Source organism: Ciona intestinalis, chromosome 10, assembly GCF_000224145.3.
Source record: "Ciona intestinalis chromosome 10, KH, whole genome shotgun sequence".
Taxonomy (NCBI): domain Eukaryota; kingdom Metazoa; phylum Chordata; class Ascidiacea; order Phlebobranchia; family Cionidae; genus Ciona; species Ciona intestinalis.
In genome coordinates, this window is record NC_020175.2 from 3637031 (window position 1) to 3655840 (window position 18810).

General features: G+C 34.3%; 3 protein-coding genes across 3 annotated transcripts; 1 reads left to right on the forward strand and 2 right to left on the reverse strand.

Moving 5' to 3' along the window:
* Positions 1–4750: 4750 nt before the first annotated feature.
* Positions 4751–6161, forward strand: LOC104266164. Its single transcript, XM_026836340.1, has 3 exons — positions 4751–5018; positions 5104–5205; positions 5416–6161. The coding sequence occupies exons 1-3, from the start codon at positions 4968–4970 to the stop codon at positions 5770–5772; spliced, it is 510 nt and encodes a 169-aa protein (XP_026692141.1). The 5' UTR covers positions 4751–4967; the 3' UTR covers positions 5773–6161.
* Positions 6162–6402: 241 nt separating this feature from the next.
* On the reverse strand, positions 6403–17010 carry LOC100175767 (probable methyltransferase TARBP1). The gene is made up of 18 exons (XM_002121569.5): positions 15780–17010; positions 15393–15539; positions 14935–15162; positions 14545–14731; positions 14165–14348; positions 13674–13841; positions 13001–13242; positions 12525–12633; positions 11765–12012; positions 10751–11312; positions 10450–10574; positions 9867–10066; positions 9221–9492; positions 8613–8853; positions 7964–8123; positions 7456–7540; positions 6906–7110; positions 6403–6676 (listed from the first exon to the last, which is right to left on the reverse strand). Exons 1-18 carry the CDS (start codon positions 16976–16978, stop codon positions 6475–6477), a joined length of 4764 nt encoding a protein of 1587 aa, XP_002121605.2. The 5' UTR covers positions 16979–17010; the 3' UTR covers positions 6403–6474.
* A 9-nt stretch (positions 17011–17019) lies between these two features.
* LOC101243211 (translation initiation factor eIF-2B subunit alpha) lies at positions 17020–18810 on the reverse strand. The gene is made up of 2 exons (XM_026836326.1): positions 17778–18810; positions 17020–17745 (listed from the first exon to the last, which is right to left on the reverse strand). The coding sequence occupies exon 1, from the start codon at positions 18772–18774 to the stop codon at positions 17857–17859; it is 918 nt and encodes a 305-aa protein (XP_026692127.1). The 5' UTR covers positions 18775–18810; the 3' UTR covers positions 17020–17745; positions 17778–17856.

The following is an 18810-nucleotide window of genomic DNA, read 5'->3' on the forward strand; positions in this document are numbered from 1 at the left end:
GAAATTTGATTCGTAAAAAACGACATTTTATTGTGAAAAATGACATTTTGGTTGAGGAAAATGATATTTTATCTGGAAAACTATAGACTATTTCAAAAAAAACAAATTTATTCTGGATAACGACATTCCTTCTGGAAAATAAGAAGTTCAGTTCCAGCATGCGGAAGCTGCTCTGGTTCTGGAAATAATTTTTTGTGTTAAAGGAGCGAATTCTGAAAGGCTTAAAGCTTTGTTCGCAATGGGAGCTTAAAACAAACACAGTTAGGAAAATATCCGGCGGCAGCTGTAGCTTCGCATTCCGCGAACTATCAAACAATTATTCCCGAAATCATCTGTCGCAGAAGAACTTTGAAAATGTTCCGTCAGTTCCCGGGCTCGGGTTCAGCGAGAAGAGCACTTGAGCCCCATCGAGCGGTGGTACGACGACGGCCGGGTGCTCAGTATATCGACTGGAGTTGGCACTCGAAAGTACGGGACACTTGAACGGCAGCTGAAGCTAGCATTAGCGCGGGCTGCTATTGTGAGACGTAGGCCGCTATGTTGGATCCGCATTCGAACTAAATTAGCTTGTGCTAATTTGTGAACAGTGTACAGCGTTCTCTAGCAACGAAACTGAGGTTTGCGTCATTGTAAGGCCGCTGAACAAAGAAAGAAACAAAAAAGACCCAAAGCCACACATACTTTCAACACTTCAAAATAAAAGCACAGCCACGCATTACGAAAAAATCAATCATTTGAAAGTAAAGTTCCAAAATATGTTTTAGCGCACTGGAAAGTTGTGTCGCTAACACCATGCTAACACCTCCTAAACGATATAAAATACTGTGGGTGAAGATGGATATCGTGATCAGATAATATCTCATGTTTCCTAATCGTGTTTTTACCAAAAAACAACGCTATTTTAGAGTTGTGAGGATACGATTACACATTCCTGAAAGTATTTTTTGTTTACCACCAAACGGGACGATAAATTCTAATAAAAACATCGGCGATCTTACCTAAATCTACTACATAAAAACCGACAGAGAAGATACAAGCCCTAATCTGACTTGGCTCATGGAATAACAGCAATCTATTTGGTATTACACCAAAAACGGGATTTAAAAAATCTCATGCAAAATGTGGTTATTTTGGTTTATCGAGGTTTTAGACGGCCGCCACCGGAGTACCATTGTCTCGTATGACGTCAGAGATGACGTCACTGATTATTCTGAATCACGACCCTTATTGTGTATCATGCCATGAGTCATTGCTAACCATGAACTAGCAAAGACGAACAGAATTGAAAGAAAATTATCGTGAACAAAATGGCGGAATCGTTAATCGTAAAAAGTGACAAGGTTGTTCTAATATAGTGCTGCGGTGTAAGATAAATATCGTTAAAAAATATACAAAATCTGCCTTGAATTTACAATTAACAGAGGGTACGGTTAAAAAACCTGTAACTTTTCTATCAAATGGGACGATAAAAGAGAATGAAAACATGAAAGATCTTACCCCAGCAACCAATAACACCATCTGTATGGTAAATTAAGTTCTTCGTAGTATAGTAATTTATTAAAGATTTATATTATAGTTTTTCGTTTAATCATTTTATTTTATATTTTCTTGTGATTTTTTTGTTGATTTTGTGCTTGAAGTGACTTTATAAAACTAAATTCGTATGTATAAAATCAAGGGAAATTTTATTTGGTAAAAAAGGGATATGCTTTTTTAATTTTATATCTTCACTGTAGCCTTTCGGTAATTTTATATTATTTCAAGATACCAGAATACATATTGAATAGCATGGGTTTATTTGATACTATAGTAGGGTGGGGGAAGATGGGACACCTTTTCGTTTAGTTTTCTCTTTCCATTTGGTAATAAACAAAAGACATTCACGGTTCTACATACCGTTGTTAATTGTTAAAACACGATCAGGCTATTTGGATATTATGTGTTAAAGGTGTCCCATCTTTCCCCACTCTACTATATATTCCGCGTAGCGTTTTTATGCTAAAAAATGCTGAAGTATTATTATACATACTTTTTGTCGAACCTCTTTAACATTGTTATGTTTCTGAAAATAAATGTCAAAATACATAAATATATCTTTTGACCATTTTTTAAATAGAAAAGGAAAAAAGGTAAACTATCAGAATAATGACGAAAACAAAACGAGAGAAATGAAAACAAACACTTGAGTTTGGGCCGCGTTGGCGGCAATGCAAGTTTTCCGCAACTTAACTGGTTACGGATACTTTGGTCGAATCAAAGCTGACCCAGAAGTACACACGACGCCATGACGTAAGATTGTGTATTGTGACGTCACAAGAACGTTTGTTTGCTAAGATTTCAAGATTTCACACAGCGTGACGATATTTACCAAAAAAATGTTTTACTTTTGTTTATTTATTTGTCTATTTTTTGGTAATATTTTGGTAGAACAAATTACCAAAACCAAAATCCGGACTTGAATTTTTTAACAAGTTTCATTAAAGACCAATAATGCTTAAGTCTGCTGCTGATTAGGATTTAGAAGTCACGTCTTTTATTCGACATTTTATTCATAGAATTCACCTGCAGCACGTTTTTAATGCCATTTTGTTTCTAATTTCTTTCTGTTCTTTGTTTTAATAATTTGATCTTCGCTATTATTTTCTAGGATATAAATGAACATTTAAATTAAGTTCATTTTAAAAACTCTTAAAATTGATTAATCGAAGAAATGCAATATAACATCATTTTACTTTTAACGTGAATGTCTTTTATGTGAAATCAAAACCTAAAAAGTCCTTTTTAGAAATACATTTTTCACGCGGTATAATAACTGTCTGTAATAAACTAGCAGTACGACTTTATAATATAGTAGGTTGGGGTAAGATGGTATATGTTTTCATTCACTTTTATCGTCCCATTTTATAGTAAACATATTTTTTTAGAACTATATATCCGTATCTTCATGACTTTAAATTAGCGTTTTTATTTGTTAAAAACACGATTATAAAATATAGGCCAATATGTGGCACAACGATATCCATCTTCCCCAGCAACAGTACTGTGCACATGTGTAATATTTGAATCATTTTTTTGCTAAACTTAAAATGGAAAATGGTGGATAGTCTGGGTTTAAACAGCTCAAGTTTTTTAATACATGAAAACTCGACAAGGTAGCGACAGTCCACTTTGCCAGTGGTGGGTCAGCAGTAGACAACTCTTCAATTTTATCTTGACGCGTTGGCGTTAATCCGATGTCTCGCTTTCAACTGTTATGCAACAATGGCAAGTGAATGTATTGTGACGTCACAGGCCACTCCTAATGCAGACCGAAACTTTCCTGACAAAAATGATTGACAGGAAACGAATAGAATGGAAAAGGAAATAAATAAAAACAGAATGCAAATTATATGTAATGCGTGTTGCAATAAAACATAGTAGGGTGGGAGAAGATGGGACACCTTTAACACATAATATCCAAATATCCTGATCGTGTTTAAACAATTAACAACGGTTTATGGAAGTCATGAGGACATAGTTCTATAATTCTTTGAATGTTCTTTGTTTACTAAAAGTTCCCCATAAATTCATTAACCTATGCTAAAAATTGTTCCGCGCCGAATTAAGTAGACATAAATGTTCCACCGAAGTTTTAAGCTGTATTTAGTGTTGCAAGAATGTTCGCAAGTGTTATTCGGCAATAGAACGCCTATACGTGTATAAAGCATAGAGTAGGGTGATACCTTTTCATTATATTTTCTCGTCTCACTTGGTAGTAAACAAAAAACATTTAAAGAATTAAAAATCCGTACCCTTACGACTCCCATGGACCGTTTTTATTTGTTAAAAACACGATCAAGATATTTGGATATTATGTGTTAAAAATGTCCCGTCTCCCCCCACCATACCATATAATATTTTACGAAATATCTATGCGGCATACTAATACCCTTTTTGCATGGTCACTTTTATGCGCGTAAGTACTCGCATATTTACTCGCAAAAACAAAGTTAACACGCATATCGTCATAAGCGCGTCGTCTGCTGTAGGAGGTTGGTTGTTACTCGCATTATGCGAGTAAAGAAAAGTATGATGAAAGTACAGTTTCACTTTTAAGAGCCTAATCTTTTTCGGGTATTATTTTCACAGTTTTTAGATGGTAATACCCCATAAAGCATCAAAACCTATTTTATAAACTAGATTTAACAATATTGCGGTAAAATAAGCTAACTTAATGTTGATACGCGCATAAACCAATGACAATGCAAAACAACGCGGTAAGCGAGTTATCATATGACGAGTTAATGCGAATTAGCTATTTCCATGCAAAAAGGGTATAAGTAGTCTAAGATTCCTAACAGACAATTACAATATAAGAACAGCCAAAGCTTCTCATTTTACGAGATGGCCAATATTTCAATAGAGAATGCCTTTCGTGTAAATCCAGTTCGCTAGTTCGCACTGGCTGGAGTAAAACTTTATTAAAAAAATCGATCAAGAGATTTCGGCCGCACAGAGCCCGGCGTTTCTGGGTGGAAATGTTTTGATGTATTTTGGTAGAAGCGGTCGAGTCAGTCACTTCGTGGAGAGCTCAGTAAGTGGTACTTGTATCCACGAAGCGAAAATCCCGACTTTGTGCAGCTGTCGCGTTTGAAAAGACCCGGGATATTTTGCCAGCTACGAAAAACCGGGACTTTAATCAGCATCGGACCTGGCCATCCCTGTTTTGACTACGTTTAACAAAACTGTCCATTTTAGCAAAACTGTGCTGAGAAAACATACAGAAAGTCTTGGTTCAACTTAATGTCATTTGTACGGAACAACGTCATATTGACCATTATGACGTAATGGAATCACAAAGTGTAAACAGAAAGTACCTAAACAGAAAGCATATGAATAAATTATATATTTTACGAAATGCAACTAAAGAATAATCGACAATATCCATTTAAATGTTGTAGCTATCGAGCGACGTCTTGTGGTAAAGGATGAACGGGATAAAGAACCACAGAAATGAAGAAACACAAATCGTAGAAGAGGTATTTTTCTACCCCAAACTGCTGATGTGTTAGCACTTGGTAAATAGCGTGCAAATTTGGTATATTAGCTACGTTTGTTTTACAGTCCACAGCAATATTGAATTGGTTGGTCAAACGCATAAAAAGCAACCAACATTCGCAAGCAACGAAAATACCTAAATGCATAGATGGAAATAAATACGATACGGTGGGTAAGCCAACAGTAGACGACCTTATATAAAGCTATGTGGATTCTGTAATCACGTTTAAAGTGTAGTTTAGATTTCCCTTTGCAAATAAACTACGTGGTAACTCGTAAGCTGGCACGAGGCGTATTGCAACAAAACACCCATGTAATACTGTCCTTGCCCCACCACGCAAGAACCCACATTGATTCATACGTGGTCGCTTTGTTCAGAAAACGAAGAGAAGCGGTCTAACAGACGCAATAGTAACCAGCACGTCGCAACCAACTGTACTGAACAAAACCAATGTTAATATAAAGCACAAATCAGTCACTCAAGACGAGAAAATTGTGCAATGCCGAAAAATCTGGATCGAAAGTTGCATTAAAGAAAGGTCTTCGAAAAAATCGACTTACAAAAAAACAGGAGCAGCCTGGGTGAGACCTGAACCATCTACCTCGAAGTTTGTTGTCGAAGAAGAAAATATTACCAAAGAAAAACTGGATGAGATTTTTAAGGAAATGGAATCGTTTATGCTGCCACCTCTAAGACCGATTGAAACGGTATGTTTAGATATACGCTTAAAATAAGACAAACAGAAAATACATTTTCGCGGTAGCCTATACCATGCTACTTAGTGTGTGGTATATACCATAAATCGAAAAAAATATATATTTATTTATTTTTTTAAAGTCTGCCGTATTGGTTTGGTCATTTATTCATGTTCTATCTATACCAATTAGCAATCAAGAGCGCCAGTACTGAACTGCCTATTGTTGTCACTTTTCGCTGATTAGGTTTTTGCACTATAGTATATAAGTATACTTTACATTCAGGAGGCGGCTAAAGAATGGAATTCGGTTCTGATGCAGAAGTCAGAGCTCTGTTCCGAAATCATCCGAAAAGACGCGAAGTTGGCACGGTTGGCGGCAGATGCTAAGTGGCGCCAAAAGCGGTTGGAAAAGTTGGAGAAAAGATCGAAAAAAATGGAAAAGAAAATTAAAAAATTTGGAAAATTGCGTAAGGCTTTGAAAAAAGAAATCAAGAAAATGAAAAAGTGAGCAGAGAAAAGAGAGCTAAAGATCATCATCGGTTCTTCACTTGTGCACATTGCGGAAAAATGAGAATAAACTGTCTCTGCTTAAGGTATCGGGCACAGAAGCAAGAGTGGTAGTTAAGAAAACTGCTATACACCTCGCTGTTGAAAAATGCGTGTTGCATTTACGTACATGGTTTGAAGACCAAGCTTTTTGTATTTTGATTGCGTTTCGAGAGATATGTGGTACCATATGCTATGTTTTGGTTGATTGAGATAACCTCAGCAGTTTTTGCCGGGTAAACTCCCACACGGTGATTCCCCCGCTGACGTGCACGTTAAGAGAGCGCACAACGCCAACTTGCGGTATCTCAATGCACGCGCTGCACATGCGCAGTAGGTTGGGTGGAATGCCCTCTTTTTCGTTGCCGAGCAGAATGACGCATTTCGGGGGAAATCTAAAAAAAATAGATTGGAATAATACAATAAATGAAAAGTCAATATCATACAGTAAGTATTGGGGTAAAAATCATTGACAAAAAAGCAAAAATTCAAAGACAACTTGTCAAAGCTATAGACACAACTTACAGTGAATTTTTCAATGCAATGTATAAGTGTGTGAATCTATTATTATACGCTGAATTGCAAAAAGCGGGACCAAAAATTACTCAAATGCATTTTTCTCACTTGTATTCGGTCAAACATACACTTTGCTCTGTTTGTTCCGTGGCCACCAGAGCGTAACCTTGACGCTTCATTGATTCCAGATATTCCTCAAGTTCCCAACGTTTTACCTCGGACATTTTTAACCACTTGTGGGCAGTAACCGACAATGACTGAAACAGCTTGTCGCTCGTACACGATAAACTGTGAACTATCATTTGTTCAGCTCCTGTAAAATATGAATCAGTTGTTGTAACAATAAAGTGACAATTTGTCTGTAAATAATGGCTATTATCCTTCGGGAGTCATAGCACAGTTGTTAGCACCCCTGCCTCTAACCCAGAGGTAATTGGTTCAAGGTTCGTCGCTGCTACCATTGTGGGCAGATGTGTCTTTGGGCAAGACACCTAACGGCAATTGCTCTAACTCGGTGATCACTAATGGGTTGTCTAGATTACATTCATTTATGTATGTATTGCAAATTACGCAATTGACATTTTTCTGTCTCAAATAAGGTCCTGTTAACGGAAAAAAAAAACAAGAAACTTATGAAAAATACTATAAGTTTATTTACCAAATACTTCACAAGTTCTAGTGAGTCCTCCCAAGTTAGATGGCTTGTCAATCAAAGAAGCAACAAGAACCAAACCACCAGCTTTCTGTAAATGTAATCACAAAAATGTTAAGTGATGTAATAGGTCTTGTATGTGGATGTAATAAAGAAAGAGTGAATGAATGCTACCTGTATATGCTTGCATGGAGGGCATTAGTACCCATTGAAAAACTTACATCCAATATTTTCTTTTTATATAGTAGGGTGGGGAAAATGGAAAACGATTAGCACATAATATTCAAATATCCTGATCGTTTTTTAACAACAGTATATGGAAGTGGAGGGCATACAGTTTTATAATTATTTTAAGGTTCTTTGTTTACTACCAAATGGGGCTGGAAATTAGAGTTAAAACGTGTCCCATCTTCCCCCACCCTATACCGTATAAATTGAGAAAAAAATGTTTTTTTTATTTTATATAAATTAAGAATAAAATTAGTTGTTGCCCATATTTATTTGTTTGTTTTACCTTTTTAATGTCACTGGTTACAATCTTTTTCTGCACATTCCCAGTTTCCATGATGTCAGTATTTGATGATGCTTCATCAGATAACTTCTTACTTCCCATTGCTATCCAGTTGGAAGAATTCAAATCTCTCAATATGCTTCTTGGATTACAAACTGGTATCCTATGATAAGGGGAAAAGGAAACATTAAAATTTGCTTAAAAAACTATGGTTTTTAACCTATAATGTAATGGGTTAACTTGGAGAGACATCTCAAATGTCTTGGCGCAATGCACACCAGGTTATCCTTTGATAAAAATAATTACGATTTCTTGAAAAAGAAGGTGTAATAGGAAATGGTTTAACTTGGACATGTAAATACACCTCAGATATCAAGGTAATTAAACTTACAAAAAAAATAGTTGTATTTTTGCTTTTTATAAAAAAATAGATTTATGCTGCATAGGTGGATGCTAATGTTTGTCGTTTTCTATGTTGTTTAAAGTAATGCTTTTTTAAAACCATACATAATGGTATCCAGCAACTAGACAATTAATCATATTCTGGCAAAAAAATTACTAAATGCAACCCTAACCCTAAGAAAGACAAAGTGTACAATATATTTAATAGCACATGGAGAGTGCATGTAAAATGTAAAAAAAAAGAAATCACCATGAGTCAGTTGATGCTTTTTCTTCAAATGCGGAAATTTCTGGAATATCTAACAAACACAATCGTGGGATGGAATGTAAAATTGTTTCGAGAGAAAAGTCCTCCAAAGGGTGAAGATGGAAGAGCATGAAACTTTCCTTGATGCGGTGCCAGTTCTTACCGACGTTTCCGGAAGAGTTTTCAGCAAATTCTAAACATTTTTCAAGAAACGGAAACTTGGATTGAAGAAAATCCAATTGATCTGTAAAAAATATTTTAATATGGTCTGGGGAAACTGTATGGTCAATTTTTAATCACTATAATAAATTCTGGGAATATAACTCTGATCTGGTGCTCATAGAGTTGGACAATTTTTGTGTAAAGAAATACAGTAAGAATCTAGTGCTACAAAAACGTAACAGACAAAAATTAAGTCCAACCAATTGTATAATAAAAGCACCAGATCCTTAAGTGAGATATATTTTTGGTATTTCTGTGAATTTTTTTTTGTCTTTCTGTCAACTTAGAGTATTTTTTATATTTCTGTGAATTAATTTATTTGTCTTTTTGTAAATATACATTTTGACCGCCTAAATAGCATTGTCAGTAATAATAAACTAATCACATACCATTTTCATGATAAATAGTTCGAACTCTTAGCAACACAGCACTTGCGTAAAGTCTGACGGAAAAATGCTGAGTCATGCACCACGGTATAGCACAATTTATTAATTGCATGAAGTATTCTGAACAGGTCTCGAATGGTTTGTTGTACAACCTACTAATTCCAACTAAAAGGGCTGCAGTTAGATAGGAGCAAATAGCTGAAAATACAGCTCCTTTCTTGCCAAGTATGTTTGTGTTTAAGCATTTGAATACATGGCGCTGTGTGTGTGGGTACCTGTAAAACAAAGGGAATTTAAAAACCATTACAAAAAGTAATGCCTTTTATGAAATAGTTGCGGAAAAAGTTTACTAGCTATTAAAATTTCCCTATATAGTATATGGTAGGTACAACTTTTTTTTGAATGTCACAAAAAAATTTATGTCACAGACACGTATTGTAAAAAAGTTTAGCTTTTAATTGGTAAATTCATGACAGCCAGAAAATTCCACCATTAATTTTAAACATGAATGAATAAATAGAACTTGATTTTTCTTTGCATAGCCAGAAAACGACAGTATAACGCAAGTGTTCTTTCTTTACTTTTTACTCCTAAACCGCACACGCACATGTTAATCTGCATGGGCACAATAAAGACACAAAGCACTTACTTAAACAACAACAATGCCAAACTCCATTCCATGAGGTGTCTAACAGATGCTTGCATGTCCTGTTTAAGTCTGTCTATTATGTCTAGTACAGTCTCATCACTTTTGTCAGGTGGAACAAATTGAAACAGTAAGATCATTCCTTGCCACAGCTTCTGCTTTACCAAGTGTGTGGGAGAATTAAAGTGGTGGCGTGGTTTTGCCTGAAAATGTTAACAAAAAGAGAGTTTTAGGTATTGTTTTATGTATTTTATTCTATGTGGGTGAGGTCCTTGGATTTAGGCCACATTTGGCCCGTCACCCTATTGTTTGTACGTATCATATTGCTTTCACATATATACGCACCAGGCTTTCTAAAAATTATGGATAGTTAGACACGCATTCTCATAAAACAAATCAAACCCTATTGATTGGAATGTTTAATGCAGTGCAGAAAAATCTATCTAACACTGTAAATTCTGTACCTGTAGACAGGCTATAGTTTAGTATACTGTGGTATTTCATAATATGTATACATACCGATCACTGCGGTTGTCACATTAATAGTAATGGTTGCTAAAATTTGAATTATAGAAAATTAATTTACCTTGTTAATATCTTCATCACGAACTAGCAGCTTGTTTAAGATATTCCAAGCAAATAGTTGATGATTTGGTTGCCCAGGATTTAAACCATGAAGCAGTTTTATAGCAGTTAAGTTTACTTCTGCTTCTAATGATAAAAACACAAGTTAGCAGTAGATAGAAAGAAGGAAAACCTACTTAGTATTTTACAATTAGTGCAGATTTAGGAAATACACACATAAAAAAATATTTGTTCTGAAAATTAGGTGCTTTGGGTTTAAAATAAATTTCTAAATATATGACTAGTTTAAAACTGTTTCTTACCTGTATTAGTGGGTGGTGGTGGGGCAAGAACGTTTTCAAGGGTGCATGAGAATGCTATGGCCTGGTTAGAAGATTTTGAGTCTTTTGTTGGCGCAGGAGAATAAGTGAGGCAGTGTATAAGAAACTGGCAATGATTAAGTGCTGAGCTATGGACTTTAGAGAATATCTCAGTAGTTAAATTTTCAGACCTTAGAAAATGAGTAAGTAATGTAAAAACAACATTTTTTTGTGCTTGATGTTTGCCATTTCCTAATTTTGTGGTTTGATTCTGTTCCTTCGACATTGAAGACCAATACTCAACGCAAGATTTCATAGGAGCATTTAGGAGACCAGATTTTGAGTCTGAAAGAGATATCATATCGGAAATAACGTCACATAAAGAGGCATAAACTGGTGTTTTATCGGTAAAAGCAAGAACGCAGGGTTGGAAAACAGCAGCAACAAAGTGAGAATACAGGGTGCGAAAAGAAGATGATGTTATCAGATCCTTTACAGTTTTCCACATACATTTAATACAGGAAGCTACCTCTGTTTCAGTTTCATTTGTTTGCTCAAAACTTGCCTAAAAATAAAAAAAATGCACTTAAGAAATATGGTGAGAAACAAATAGTGAGTGTTTTAATTCTAATAAACAACTAGGCTGTCCTTTGCTCTACACTAGAATTGTCTATACTGCATTGATCAGTAAATATGGGACCAAATTTGTTTTCCAGAAAACATGTCTAACTATCTTTCTCTTATATTTTTAAAAGTTTGGTACCTATCACAAGAAGTATTGTAAAAAAATAAACAGCCCAGTGGTCATTAATGAGTTTTTTTCAGCTATACATTAAACAAAAAGTATAAAAAATCACCCACAAAGTTACAGGCGTGGTACCTGGTAATCGGGCACGAGGTGTATGAAACAGAACACCAGTCTTATAATGACTGCTTTGCCCGCCATGCAAGGATAAATAAGTTACCTTAATTCAGTTTCAAAAAAATGTAATCAATGAAAAATATTTTCCCACTTACCATACAAATAGAACTTTTTGCTGCACTGTATATTGGATGCAGACAAGCAGCAGGTATGCTGTCTATAATAGACCCTATTTCATGAACAACACTAGTGCAATTCAACTGCTCCATGTCCCTGTATTTGTGGATAACATAAGGCAGGATACACCAGTGTAGGTTGCAGTAAGAAACGAGTTCTGAACCGGTTAGAACTGGTTGAGACGACTTTATTCTTTTGCCGGATAAATCCAGAGGTAGAATTGATTCTAGTGAAGCAGAATGAAATATAATTTAGATTAAATGAAATACAAATGCAGTTGTTATGCTCTATTGTAGGCTTTTATACTAAAAATAACATCTCAACCAAAGACAATACATAAGAAATCACTTTATATGCCATGTTGTGATTCTAAGATTTCCTATATATACCTACTATGTTTATCAGCCACACATAAAAATAATGAAAAAATCTTAAACAAATAATCACCCACAAGTAACATACTTGGTAACTCGTAAGTTTGCACGAGGTGTATGAAACAGAACACCCATGTTTAACGACTGTCGTTTTCCAGACACGTGAGGATAAAGCAAGAACCATTCAATTATTGATATGTTGAAAACATGATACATATAACATAACTGTAAGAAAACTATTTTTTCGATATATTCCGACTTTATTACATATATATGTTTATTACATATTACAATAACAGACTATACAACAAACTATACTGATAAATTCAAGCTAGAAATTAAAACTTTGTATTCTGAAACATACCATGCAATCTTGTAGCAACTGTAGTGTCTAAATGAAGGTGTAGTGAAGCAAGTATTTCCAAACACCAGTGTACAGTCTTGTAAGCAGATATCAATGATTGAAAGTTGAACTGAAAGTACAAAAATTCAATATTAGTACTAAAATGGGCTAGCACTTGCATAAAACATGTATAAAACTGTACCTGTACGCAAAGGCAACAAACTTTAAAATCCAAGGCAGGCAGGGATAGACAAACTACTATACTAGTATATTGTAAAACATATGTATTGGTTTCTATTGTTTACAGAATAATACAATGCAAAACAAAATCGGGTTTAGCCTGCATACCCTGCAACCCCAGTTTTGGTGCCTCTGATACAGGGGTAAGAATAGATTGATACTTAAATTAAACACAACTAAACACCCACTTACAGTTTTGTCTAAATGGCCACATCATTCTAAGTTAAATAAACACAACTAAAAAAATACACACTTACAGTTTTGCTGCTGTGAAGTCTCTGCAGTGCCTTTGACACCATATCAGTAATAGCATTGATAGAGGACCTGACTTTGCTTGTAAATTGACTTGGGTGATCATATGTTAAGAAAAAGATTAATTTCTTTGTAGCTTCAAGATATACACCAGGTTGCTCCACTGTGAGTATTTTCCGAGTTATAAACTCCAGGGTTCCGACTAAAATTTGTCTGCTATGGTTTCGAAAGAATTTGGTGACATGATCTATAACAACAATACAAATATAATCTTTAAATTAAAGAAATACATACATTGTGAATGTATGTTTCATTTGTACTGAGCGTATTATAAGATTAAAAGAGTTAAGGTATACAAGTAACAAACTTGGAAACTCGTAAGCTGGAATGAGGTGTTAAACATGTGTCTAATGAATGTCATTTTACAAGCACTAGAGGAGATAAAGTAAGTTACATTCATTTATTGTTTTAAAACAACAACAAAGTTCACATGTTGGGAACCACTGCAATACAGCATTAATAAATGTAAACATGTTTGTAACTGTAAGCGTTTTAACAACTGTTGTTTTGTCCCTATATATATTGTCTTTTCGTTTTAAAGATTTTTCAATCTTCGCTACCGTAATCGAACAGACAAATGAAGTTAATATATTATCATTATTATATACAATATGATACCTGTATTCTTTGGGACTCTGCCCTGGTTTAAAACGTCAAATACTGAATGAATAAAAGAAAAGGCTGCCAGTATTTTGCTTTGAGATAGATAAGCATGTGTTGCAGCTTTGTCAGTAATGTTTGATATTTCAAGCATAATATTGTGACCAATATCTTCTACTAGTTTGCCTGAATTTAAATACAAATGTTGTATTATTTTGTATTATGTAGTGACTAGTGTTAATATTAACTTAATCAACAGCAAAAGTGTATTGTATTACTATACACAAAAATTCACAAAAGACAGTACAGTATTTAAAAACTTTATGGATAAAAAAGTTACTGTTAAAAGTAACTTGTTACACTGTAACACTAAAGTAACTTATTATACATTAACATTAGAAGAACTTAACTTATTATACTTTAACAATAAAGTAACTTATCAAACACCAATTATTAGCAACAGTGAATATAAAAAGCAGGAAGTTATTAATTAATTTTTTATTTATTACCTTTTTTTGAAGCCACTGCATCCATTATTAAAAGAGCACATAATGAAACACGATCAATTTCATTTTCCTGGATTTCAGAAGATTCTTTTTGAAGGATAACTTTTACTTTACTTAAGATGTACAGCTGAGGTTCAGATAGATTTTCCGTAAGTGCAAAAAAGTTTTCATTCACCCAGGAGACAATCTGAAATGCAATATGTTCAATAAGAAAAATATAATAAAAATAACGCTAAAATACTGATCATACATGAAAACAACTGAACCAAATAACCCAAATGACATTTCCCACTTGAAAAATATTTCGACAAATATTTACAAAATTAAAAGTAGGGCTACCCAACCTAAAAGTTAGGTATATTTTTGTTAGATATATACATTACCTGACTCCAAAGTTTAGAATTTCTTGTAAAAGCAGCTTCTTTCAAATTAAGTTGAAAAACCTTTAAAACATAACTCAGTGACAGATTTGAAGGGTTGGCAAATTTAAAAAAACAACTCAACAAAATTTTCTGAACAGTTTTCCTCAATGTAGGGTGGTGGGTACGAACAGTTTTGTTGGTAAGACACCTAAAATTAAAGAATAAATAATAACGACATTTTAAAAATGGTTTATAGAATTCTGGAAAATTACATGAGCTCTAAAAAGGCAAAAAAATGTTTTTTTTTTTCAGTTTAAAAATAAAATTTTATTAAAGTTTTTTACATGTTATATTCAAAAGCGAAACACATTAGTTCGCATACAAAAAACAATAATTGACACAATAACACACCCTAGGTCTTCTACTGCTTTATTTCCCCATGCTGGTGTTTCAGGTAAACAGTGTATTGCATAAGACACATAGAACAAAGACACAGGACTCCACGTTGTAAGAGTTAACTGGTGTACGACATGTTTGAGAAACAAAGCTTTATCTTCAGTAAGGTCAAGGCAAGTAGATAGGAAGGTGGGAAGGCTGGTTACAATAGAGGTGTCTTCTTTTGATGAGTTTTCATCAGTGCTGGTAAAAAATGTTTATAGATAAAAATATTTAAAAATAAACATAATTTTTAATTTATTTTTTTAAAAGACAGTAAAGACTCAAGTACTCTTTGGGCTTGCTCAATACTACATATTTATTTAAGGTCCATTCATACCGATGCTAATAAAAAGAAAACAAACATATTCGCACAAAAAGTAAATTTCTTTGAACACTATATTTGATACATATAGTTGAAACAATTGACATACGTTTGGGCTGTATAGTAAAGCTGGTCATCTCTCAAAATTTGCAGCAAAGTTATAACAAAGCAAACCAGGGTAGTGGTTTCCTTTAACAAAGAATTGTTGTTGTAGTTTAAATTTAAAAGCAAGCTGACACCCTCTTTTTGAACCAATCTAAAATACACAAAAATAACATTTTTACTTACATATATTTACAGAGAAAAAAGAAAAGGACTCATTTAATTTTATGTATTTTTTTATGTATAACTTAACGAATGTATTACAATATAGTCATATTGTATAGACTAAATACCGTAATTATTGTTGCCCTTACCCTCAAAAAATGTGTTTCATGAAATTAAGCACAACAATATATAATAAAATTAATAATATATACATATACACATAACATACTTGCTTTCATGTGAGAGAAGTCGTTTTGAAATTAACAAAAACCAAGTGAACGGAATTGAAACTTCACTTTCACAAAGACTTTTAATTTTTGCAAATATTGGTTTAACGACATGGATTTGGTTTTCTTCCAAAGCTTCGAATATTGATGCCAAGTGTTGACAGGTTGCAATATTTTTCGTTGTTAATGGATTAAAAGAAGTAAAATTTAAACTGGAACTGGAAACACTAGGTTCTGCAGCATTTTCAAAGCATTGTAGCTTCTGCATGTGTTCTGTTAGCCTTTTAAAGCTGGAAACAGCAATTTTTCTAATAGAAGAAACAGAATGAAAAACACCAATGTGAATAAGGCACCAAACTTGATTGTCTGATACAACTTGTTCCATCAGATCAGATACTTGGCAATGGTCACTGCAGTCAAGCACACATTTTAAAGCAGTGAAGCAGAACTGAACAAGTCCACCAGTTTGTGTTTTGTATGAATCCATAGTGTGCATGAAATCAAGTGCGTTTTTATGGGCAGTTAAAGCATCTAGATGTTTTATAAGCTGTAAAAGTGAAGCATTTGTCCACTCTTCGATGTATGGTTTACCTGATTTGTTCACCACAATTATTGCTTCGGTGATATACCCAAAGCAGGCAGTGATAGTAAAATATCTATTATGGGTTAAATTTGCAGTATGAACAAAATAAAGCAGCTTGGAGACCAATGATTGAATAATTTGGTTCTTTCCTTTATTGATAAAAATTTGAACCAAATTTGAAAGTTTTTCCTCGTTGACTATTGCATCTTTAGGATCTATGCGTTCAGCTGCTGCTTTTTGGAGTCTTAGATTGTAAAAACTTGTTTCAAAATAATCCAAAAGTGTTTCAGTACATGGTGTTGATAGCTCAACTGGTGAATTTTCTGCTGTACAAAACAACATAAAACTGGCAGCACTTTTGACAAGACTTTCATTCCAAGTAAAGCAACTGTCTTTAAAAACAGCACAGATTTCATCGGCAAGAGCACCACATTTGGTGTATGGAGATTTAATGCATGAAACATAAGCAGCCAAAAGCTGTACATTTTTCTTGGTAATTTCTAAATCTACAATTTGTTTTTCTTTATGTGATTGTAGAAGAGTTTGGCATAGATTGGATGAGACTTGGACAGCATTAAACTCAGGAGCAAGCTTCAAAGCTGAGATAAGGTCTTCCATTATAATTGAGCTAAAATGCAAAATGGCATAGACATAGGGACCTGCAATATCCAAGAAAATAATTTCTGTAAACTTCCAACATTAAAACCAAACTAAACAATCACTCTGATAAGTCACACCATATGCGCTGTACGCACATATATTATAAATACACAAAACATCACCAAAGTCCATAAGCCAACTTGTTTTGAAATAGCTATACTAAAATAGCAGGAATTTTACTATATTGATAAATGCATCAACAAAGCTTAGATTCAAACATTGTATGGCATTTAATACACTTTTTCATAATAAGTGCTAAATTACACTTTAGAATAACACACGCCAATTTCCAACATTTAGTACTGCAAGATTATACAACACACAGGCACAAATAGTTTAAAAGTAAACCGAAAACATAGCAGCACAGAAGGCATGATTGAATCATATGCACACTTAGCAGTGCAAAAACTTTATTCATCATTTTAAAGAATGTTTTTTTTCCAGACAGAAAAGGATTTAAATCTGAATCATCCACTTGTTCAATGCTGAAACCTTTAGTCCATCTCAATACGAAAAAAAAAAATTTGCCCAACTGAATATTTTAACAAACTACATTTAAATTTATGGCCTATATAGTAGGGTGGGGGAAGGCTGGACACCTTTAGCACATAATATCCAAATATCTTGACGTGTTTAAACAATTAACAACGGTCTATGGGAGTCGTAAGTAGAAGGTTTTATAACCTTTTAAAGGTTGTTTGTGTACTACCGAATGGGTTAAGAACATAAAGTAAAAAGGTGTCCCATCTTCCCCTACCTAAAGTGAAAAGGTGTCCCATCTTCCCCCTACTTAATAATTGAAAATGAAATCATAATTATGTTGGCAGGTCAATATTTTACAAGTAAAGTTTTATAAGTTCATCACTAACTGCTGAAGGGGTTAAGACACCAAGATCTGTTATTAGCAAACTGATAAGCGATGGAGGGGTGTAGTCAACAATTGGATGTTCTTCTTTTAAATTAATATTATTGTTGTTTAACACTGAGGTTTTGTATTTAAAACGATCCGGTAAATCATGTTGGTTTAAAGGGTAAAGACGAGCAAATTTAAAGCTTTCTGCAAACACATATAATGGCTTGTTTAACGCTTTTGCACAGAGTCCAAGCTGGTAGCTGCCGATTTTATTGACAATGCCACCGTTTTCTACAACACCTTCGGCACCAACAAGTACTACGTCAACTTTTTCGAGAATATACCCCGCAGCAGCATCTAGAATTGTTATGACTGGGATAGAATACTGACGGAGTTTTTTCGCCATTTCGTAACCGGCATCGTCAGGGCAGGACTGCGTGACATAGACGGTAAATCGCTTCTTGTTTTCTGCTGCTTGTTTCAATACAGAAGCCACCACCCTTGAGTAAGAATGGGTTAGAATAATAGCTCCATCTTTTATAAATGGCCATCCGAGATTAGCGATTTTACTCCTACAAGTGCAAACTTTTTGTAGAAAAAGCTCTCCTCTGCTGATCATCACTCTCTTTACTTCCTGGAAGTCCGGATTCTCTAGGGACGAAGCCAAGGTGATAAAACGAAGGAAGAGCTCTGCTCCGGAGGACACAGATGTTCTAGCGAGGCAGTCAGTCTCCACAAGGATGTCTTTTGCTTTCTTCAGATTATCGATCAAACCTGACAAAGTTTCAGTTGTGTCTTTGCGCAAATACTCAAGAAGAGTTTCGATTGCAGCGACAGCAGAAGAAACATTGTGGTTTTCGAGTTTTTCCGTAAAAAACTTGACAATCTCCGCCCCATCCATAATTTAAACTTAACAATTAATTAACAAAATTAATAT